This window comes from Mustela erminea, chromosome 1, assembly GCF_009829155.1.
Source record: "Mustela erminea isolate mMusErm1 chromosome 1, mMusErm1.Pri, whole genome shotgun sequence".
NCBI classification, from domain to species: domain Eukaryota; kingdom Metazoa; phylum Chordata; class Mammalia; order Carnivora; family Mustelidae; genus Mustela; species Mustela erminea.
The window spans coordinates 174,259,122-174,268,476 of NC_045614.1; the positions used below are offsets into that span (position 1 = coordinate 174,259,122).

General features: G+C 37.1%; 1 protein-coding gene across 1 annotated transcript; it reads right to left on the reverse strand.

Annotated features, from left to right (window-relative positions):
* Positions 1-725: 725 nt before the first annotated feature.
* Positions 726-1,655, reverse strand: LOC116567090 (olfactory receptor 5H2-like). The gene has a single exon (XM_032301948.1). The coding sequence runs from the start codon at positions 1,653-1,655 to the stop codon at positions 726-728; it is 930 nt and encodes a 309-aa protein (XP_032157839.1).
* Between the last annotated feature and the right edge of the window lie 7,700 nt (positions 1,656-9,355).

Genomic DNA, 9,355 nt, shown 5'->3' on the forward strand with positions numbered 1-9,355 from the left:
GCTTTCTGAATTAGCATACCTTTACAGATTACCCTACAACATCCAAACACAGCTAGAAAGGGCATGTAGAAGGCATCATAGACAATGAGAGGCAACATTCCCCTTCCCCCCTGCCTGGCTCCATTTCATTTCTCATAGACACTGGGCTAAGACTCTCTCCTAAAATTTGGATAGACCCTCACTGTTTTAACTCCCTTCTTATATTTTCCTCATGGCTCCCCCATTTCTTTTTACTTCCCTTAGTGCTTTGAGAATTATTGAATACCCAGATGAAGTAAAATTTACTATGCCCCAAATAAAGTGGAATGAGAGACCTTTAAATGGCTAGCAGAATTCTTGGGATTTGTTGTTGTTGATTCAACCATAAACCTACCTCCTCTGGTGTGTATGGCCAATGTGTATGGCCAAATGTGCATGGCCCTCCCTCCAGGCTATATGGCTATATAATTATCAAAGACATCATAATCAATTCCTGTTCAGAGGAAGTGCAACCTATAGTACTGAATGATTTTATAAAATTACAAGGAAGAATATGTAAGCATATAAAATATTTTTATTTGTTTTATGCTTCAATGATTCTAGTATGATATGAACACATGTAATAAATCATTAAACCCTAGGGCAATTATAATTGGAAAGTCTGCACACTTACCAAATGGAACACATATAACCTGCATAATTTGTGATGCTTTAAATGAAAAAGAGAACAGATAATAGTGTAAGATCTAAACATTTCTCTTTAACATTTTTCTTAGTGAATCTATGACTTTTTTATTTCTCAGGCTATAGATCATTGGATTTAACAAAGGAATTATGACAGTATAAAATAGAGAGTCCATCATATCTTGGTCATCTGATTGTGCAGATCCAGGACAAACATATCTGAAGAGAAGAGGGCCATAATATAAAGACACAGATAAAAGATGAGCTCCACAGGTGGAAAAGGCTTTTTTAATGCCTTTCAGAGACTTCTTTCTTAAGATTGTAAAGAGAATAAGTATATAAGAGACCAGAACAATCAGAATGGTAAATACCTGTATTGACCCAGAGAAAATAAAAACCATCAGAACATTAAGTGAAGGGTCGGTACAGGAAATCTTAAACAATGGCATGATGTCACAGTAAAAGTGATATAATATGTTAGAATTACAAAAGGTTAATCTGAATAAAAAACCTATATGAATTACAGAATGAACAAAGCCACCTACAAATGATGAGACTAACAGCGAGGTACAAAGTCTATAGGTCATAATCACTGGATAAAGTAAGGGTTTGCATATGGCTACATAGCGATCATATGCCATTGTTGCCAAGAGAAAACATTCTGTTGTTCCACCGAATGCAAAGGAAAAAAACTGTATCATGCATTCAGAGAGAGAGATCGTCTTACTCTTAGCTAGGAAGTTGACCAGCATCTTTGGGGTCACTGTGGATGATATCCAAGCATCCATAAAAGCTAAACTCCCAAGGAGTAAGTACATGGGGATGTGAAGGTGAGGGTCATTGAATATGAGAGCAGTTAGTCCAAGGTTTCCAACAATGGTGATGAGGTATATCACCAAGAACACCAGGAAGAGGGGGATTTGCCACTGTCGTTGATATGTGAATCCTGTGAGAATAAACTTTGTCACCAAGGTTCCATTTTCAGTATCCATCTTGTTACAGAATGACCCCTGAAATGAAATGCAGTAAGTATAAAAAGTATAAAAATAGCATTCACTAGGATTATATAGAAAGAAAAGAGGAAGAAAGTAGTTGAAATAAAGCCATAGACTAATCAGAATGCTCTTACTTTTATTTACCGCTACTATAAAATATGAAAACTATTTGGGGAACTGAGGTAATAGAAAATGAAATTATTTCAGTTCAAAAAAGGAAAAGGAATTAACAGATTCAGAAGAAAGGAAAGACATTTCAAATATTTTTATTAAATTACTAAATTTATGGGGATACCTGAGTGTGTTAGAGAATTTATGGGGAAAACTGAGTGTCTTAGATAATTCTGACACATGGTTGAGGGGAAAAGAAGGGAAAAGAATTTTGTGACAAAATGAATTGAATGACATATGAAGAATGTTGAAATTTATTCCTCAGGCAATAGGCATACACCAAAAACTTTTAAGACAATCAGTAGCACCATAGATAATTTTTTTAAAAACATTTTATTTATTTTAGAGAAAAAGAGAGAGAGAGAGAGAGAGAGCACGTGAGGAGGGGGAAAGAAAAAAGGAGAGGGAAAGAATCTCATGCAGACTTTGTGTTGAGCACACAGTTGGATGTGGGGTTTGATCTCTCAACTCTAATATCATGAACGGAGCAGAAACCAAGAGTCAGACACTGACTGAACCATTTAAGTGCCTCACAATAATTTTCAAATTAAATATCTTGTAGTGAAGAGAATATGCTGGAGGGAGGGGAAGCTAGAGTCAGGAGTACTACTTAATGAGTTTTTAATATGGTTCAGTGATTCTCAAACCAGATTACACAACAGAATTTTGGGGGAACTTCTTGTACAAAATATAGATTGTGAGGTATTACTCTAGACATTGACTCAGAAGGTAAAGAATGAAGTCTAATAATCTGCATTTTACAAATCCCTTCTAGTTGATTCAAGTGTATATAAATTTCTTAGTTTATGTGTAATGTAATATTGGAAAGGATGAGGAGAACAAAGAGATAAAAATAAATCAGAAGGTAGTCATCATGCTAGATGTAAAGGAGAGAAGAGATACATGGAGACTGGGTAGATGTTGAGATTGAGAAGTTGAGATTGAGACTGAGAAGTTGAGATTGAGAAATCAAATGCCTTATTTGTGGAGAAAGAGCCCTCTGGACATCTAGGTGAGAGAGCTTAGTAGTATGAGCCTACTGAAGCTTAGTAGAAACAATGACTTGGGAGTCATTTTGGTAGCTGAAGGCATACTTACAGATGACCTATCCACTGGAGAGTAGATAAGGTAAACAGAAGAAGGGCAAAGAAAGAAACTTGAGAAAAGACATTAAAGAGGTTGTACAATAGATACATGTGTTTTTTGGATAGCTGGGAACTGATCCTCTTTGCCACACAAGTATGGGTTTAACCAAAGTCTACCACTCTAGAAGTCAAAAGAGCCAGAAACTTAGTTTCCTATCCCCATCATATCTAGTGTGACAGGACTTGATGTAGGTTTAAGCAACCAGTCACCTGCTGCTTTCTGGTTTCACTTGGAGTACTAGTTCTCCACCAGTTTTTTCAGCAGAATAAAATTGAGTTAAACTCTGGAACTTAGTACAGGTGACACAAATAACCACTAACAAAATTCCAGTGGTTAATTGTATTTTTGTTTAGAATGGATTCTCTTAAATGCAGTTCAAAATCTCAGATTTAATTTCTGTAATGTATGTATTAAGCCATATGGTGTAAAGAGTATTGGAGGCACATTTTTCTATAAATTTCTTACTAATATGTTTTTAAAATACTCAATGAAATTGTTGCTAGAAGTGGGAGAAAGGCTAGAGGAATTAATATGTATATGACTTACCTTAAAAGTTAAATCACAGAATGTGATTAATTAAAAAGGATAGATCATCTAGTCAGCATAGTCAGAAAGACTTGTTATGTAGGACACATGACCTGATATTAAAATTCAGCTTAAATAGTTTAACGTTCTAGTTCACTAAAATTTATAAAGTCATTATAGTTATCTTAGAAAGATAATAAATTATGTTAAGGTGAAAATTTCAGTTTTGCAGGTATTTTGCTTATCCAGATTTAGTCCTGAAAATAAGATATACAGATAATTAAAAGTTTTACATTTTTTGCATGCCATTTTTGGCATCTAGTAAGTTGATCTAAAGTTATTACAAATTATACAGTATTTTGAATTTTTATACAAAGAGTGAATGTTGTAGATACTATTTCTCTCTTACCCATATCTTATAACAAAATGTGGAGATCCTTTGGAGAGTTACACTTTCTAAAGTAGGAAAAATATAGTAACACTGGAATGACAAAACACAAGTAACAACACTTATTCATTTTGGATGCTTCATTTGCCAAGTTCAGGAAAATGTTGTTTATATCAGTTTTCTTCAAACACAAGAGTCAACCAATTGTACAACTGTGTGCTTTTGCCAGAAGAGGAAGGCATGAAGAGCTGAAAATCCCCTAATAGCTCCCACAGGTTCCCTTTAGGACAAAACTAAGCTGTTCCTCTGGGCGTTGTAAATCTGAACATGTGTGAGAAGTCCAAGTGTCCCACTGGGCATTATGGATTCTGAAATCATTAACACCAAGTCACTATATACAGTACTAATGCTAACAATTGAAACTACTTTATGCTATTTTCCAGTACAGATGACACTTCTGACAGGTTTGTGCAAACTTCACTTTATCTAAAAATTTTGATGTTCTTATTTCTTTGATTAGTATGATCTTCTGAGCTAATCAATCATATACCAATTTAATGAGACCAAAGTCCTGGATTGTCTTCATGATCTAAATTTAAATTCAGTTGTCAACCCTCATACAAACTGCAGGCCACATTCCAGACCTACAATGAACTTTCCACTTTAATATGAAAACACATGAAAATCTTTGTTAGGCATAGGGCAGAGGAGAAGAAAGGAAAACAAAACAAAGGACCACAGGGGAGGTGGCATATATGAGTGCTTCTCAAACTGTAATGTAGATGAATACTCTGCTGTTGTTTTCTGAAAATGCAGATTCCACTTCAATAGGTCAAGAGTGAGGCTGAGAAATTTTGTGTCTAACAAGGTGATGCTTATGAAAATTTGTCATCCCAGAGCCTCCCAGCATTAGAGGGTCTAGATAATCTCAGAGACAGAAAACTGCAGAAACATCAGCAACAACAACAAAAACAGGTAAATGTAGCTGACATGCAAAAAGGAAGCAAGAGGAATCAGATGGGGCAAGAAAGACCAGCATAGATGGGATCACCTGGGGAACTTCGTTCTTTACCCCAGTTTCTTTTTTAAAAATTTTATTTACTTTTTGGGGTGCCTGGGTGGCTCAGTGGGTTAAGCCGCTGCCTTCGGCTCGGGTCATGATCTCAGGGTCCTGGGATCGAGTCCCACATCGGGCTCTCTGCTCAGCGGGGAGCCTGCTTCCTCCTCTCTCTCTCTCTGCCTGCCTCTCTGCCTACTTGTGATCTCTGTCTGTCAAATAAATAAATAAAATCTTTAAAAAAAATAAAATTTTATTTACTTTTTAAATTTCTTTTCAGTGTTCCAGAATTCATTGTTTATTCACCACACCCAATGCTCCATGCAATATGTACCCTCCATAATACTCACCACCAGGCTCACCCAGCCTTCCATTCCCCTCCCCTCCAAACGCTCAGTTTGTTTCTGAGAGTCCACAATCTCTCATACTTTGTCTCCCCCTCCAATTTCCCCCAACTCCCTTCTCCTCTCCATCTCCCCATGTCCTGTGTTATTCCTTATGTTCCACAAATAAGTGAAACCATATGATAACTGACTCTCTCTGCTTGATTTATTTCACTCAGGATAATCTCTTCCGTCCATGCTGATACAAATGTTGGGTATTCATCCTTTCTGATGGAGGCATAATACTTCATAGTTTATATGGACCACATCTTCCTTATCCATTTGTCTGTTGAGGGGCATCAGGGTTCTTTCCATAGTTTGGCAACTGTGACCATCGCTGCTATGAACATTGGGGTACAAATGGCCCTTCTTTTCACTACATCTGTATATTTGGTATAAATACCCAGTAGTGCAATTGCAGGATCATAAGGTAGCTATCTTTTTAATTCTTAAGGAATCTCTGCACTGTTTCCCAAATTTTAAAAATTACTGAGATACTTTGAACACAGTGGTAAGGTGTTCATCTTTGTCTTTCATCAATAAAAGAGAAGTGGCAATGAAAGTTCATTCAGGAAATAATGACATTATTAATGTCAAAGTATTACTATATAGAAATAGTAACATTTTCATTTGTTATGTGAAGAGTAGGAAAATTGCTTAAACTCCAAATGTGACTTGATAGGAAGCTGGGGAAATCAAAGTGTCTATATTTTGGTACTCATTAATCATTTAGCTTGTGTCCTTAGAATCTGTTCATGGAAACCAAAAGGAGAAGAAATAAAAAACACAGATAAAAGAAAAATCATTGTCAAAACTGAACAGAAGGGTAGATCTAATGCTGCTTCCAGTATGAGTAGTAGTCTCATTTTTTGTCATTTTTATAGGTAGGTCATGATATTTCACTATGGTCTTTATTGCATATCCCCATTGATCAGTTATATTGGAAATATTTTTGTGCCCTATTTGATGTCTATATGTATTGTTTCCCAAAGTACCTGTTCAAGTATTTCCCTTTTTAAAATTCAGTTATATACATATTATTCAGTTTTGAGAATTCTTCATATAGTCTGGGTACAAAGTTCTCATCAGGTATATGATTAGCAAATATTTTCTCAAGGATCTTGATCTTCTTTCATTCCCATAAGACACCAGTGTCTTATGCTGATTGGACCTAATGAGTAAGAAGTAATAATTACTGTAGACTTTCTGGTAGACATTTTCATACTAGAGGTTCAGAAATAAATCCATCAAAATTCAGGGCCTATTTATCTCAGTGACATTTCTAGAGGTCCAGTGGATATGTCATGTGGAGATATATATTCTTTTTTTTTAAGATTCTATTTATTTATTTGACAGACAGAGATCACAAGTAGGCAGAGAGAGGCAGGCAGAGAGAAGGAGGGGGAAGCAGGCTCCCCGCTGAGCAGAGAGCCCCGATGCAGGGTTTGATCCTTGGACCCTAGGATCACGACCTGAGCTGAAGGCAGAGGCTTTAACCCACTGAGCCACCCAGGCGCCCCTGGAGATATATCTTCTAAGTAAAAGATAAATTGTTGCATCTAGCCCTTCTGTGGCCAAAGAGGTGCAACACATAGTGGAACTGTGGATTTTGGAGGCAACATCATCTTTATTTGAGTGTATTATTAGAACACATTTACTAGATGTACAGAAAAGCTGCTAGGGTTTTTTTTCTGTTTATTAAGATCATTAACCCAACATATGGTACATCATTAGTCTTTGATGTGGTTTTCATTGATTCAGTTGCGTATAACACCCAGTGCTCATCAGATCAGGTGCCCTCCTTAATGCCCATCACCCAGGTACCATCTCCCTCCTCCTCTCCACAACCCTGAATTTGTTTTCCTGAGTCTGCAGTCTCTCATGGTTTGTCTCTCTCTCTCTGATTTCCTCCCATTCAGATTCCCTCCCCTACCCCATGGTCCTCTGCACTATTCCTTATATTCTACATATTAATGAAACCATAAGATAATTTTGCACTATTTTTGAGTATGATTCAGAAAAGGAGGACTTGCAAAAGGCGTGGGCTGCTATGCAAGTTGCGCTGGCACTTGGGTTACCTGATCCACCAAAAACAGTGGTGGTCCAATTGGCAATAGCTGCATGGGAATGCTGTATGCAAGGGAATTCCCTGCAAGGGAATGCTGTATGGAGTCTTGGGCTGCTATCTGTGGGTAAATCATAGCACAGATGCTAAATTTCATGTTAAGTTCTGCCATCACTGTGGACAACTACTTTTCATTTGATAAAGAGCTATTGGTATAGCTTTGGTAGAGATTGAATGCTCAACCACGGGCCAGCAATTTCCCATGAAACCAGAGCTGCCTTTCATGAACTGTGTATTGTATTACCCACCAAGACATAAATTTCAGAGTACATGGCCACAGCATCATCAAATGGATGTGATATACACATGATGTAGCCTGAGCAGGCCCTGAAGGTATCAGTAAATTACATGAAGAAGTGGTCCAAATGCCCATGTCCCCCATGCCTGTTAGACTGGCTTTGCTATTTGAGCAATAGTTATGGGCTCATGGAGGGTTCACTGTAATCAGTAGACAGAGGGAGAGATGACCCAGGCCTGGCTTACTGATAATTCTGCAAGATATATAGACAACTTTCAAAAGTGGACAATTGTAGCACTACTGCCATGCTCTGAAACATCCCTGAAGGATAATAGTGAGAAAAATTCCTCCCAGTGGGCAGAATGTTGAGTAGTGCACCTGGTCTTTCACCACAGTGGGTGGATTTGTGATGGTTCATTGTATATGCCAATTTGACTAGTGCACAAGATGTCTAGATAACTGGTTAAATATTAGTTCTTGTTGTATGTGTGAGGTGTGTCCAGAAGAAATTGGTATTATGTCAGTTGACTTGAGTAAGTAGAGGGCTCTACCTGATGCTGGTGAGCATCATCCTAATCCACTGAGAGCCTGAATGGAACAAAAAGCCAGAGGAAGTTGATTCACTCTGCCTAACTGGTTGATCTGTGACATTGATAGTCTCCTGCCCTCGATGCTCTTGATCCTTGGTCCTTCCTTCAGACTTGATGGATGGAATTTATACCTTTCATTCGTTCCCCTATTCTCCCATTTTAGAACTACAACATCATCTTTCCTGGGTCTCAAACCTTGCAGAAAATAGATCATGGGACTTCTCAGGCTCCATGTTCACATGAGCCAACATCTTATATAAAATGTCATATATATTTATATAGAAATATATTCATATTTCTATATATAATATATTTATATATATATAAATGTGTATATATACATATATATGTATATATATGTATATATATATATAATCTATAAGTTATACATATATATATGTATAACTTTCTATAAGTTATACATATATATATGTATAACTTATAGATTGGTATATCTTACTGGTTCAGTATTCTGGACAACCCTGAGCAATATAAACTTTACCTGTACATTAGTGAATTATTCTTAATCTGAGAAAGAGACTGAAGTATGATGCAATTGTTAGCTACTGAACTCAAATAACTCTGTCTTAGAAGGTAACTTTTATGAAGAGGTATCATTACATGTTCCAACATGTGTATTATCTTGTATATAAAATTAATTTGAGAAAGATGACTCAAAAGTTGACCCAGCATGACATTACATTTTCTAATGAACGGATAGCCTTGTCATTAACCTTTGAGACAGTGGGCTCTTAATTGGCTATCATCATTGTTAATCATGTTTTCAAGGAAAAAATTATAGAATCATCCACAATACTTCATTTTTTGAAGCATATGTTCCCTTGAAACCTGCATTCAGCTGCCCAAACAGAGAGAAAAGTATAAAAGTCCTAGAGGACAGGAGAAGCCGTTGCCTTCACCCCTTCTCCTCTCTGTAAACCCTGCCCTTCCCTTCTAAGGATCTATGAGACTTCTCCTTGATGGTCCTTGCTCTCTTCCTTGCACAAGTCCCACTACTAACTGCTGCCCCTTCCTGGGGAGCTGGTGCTTTTCCCCCACCTCCTTTCAGAGAGG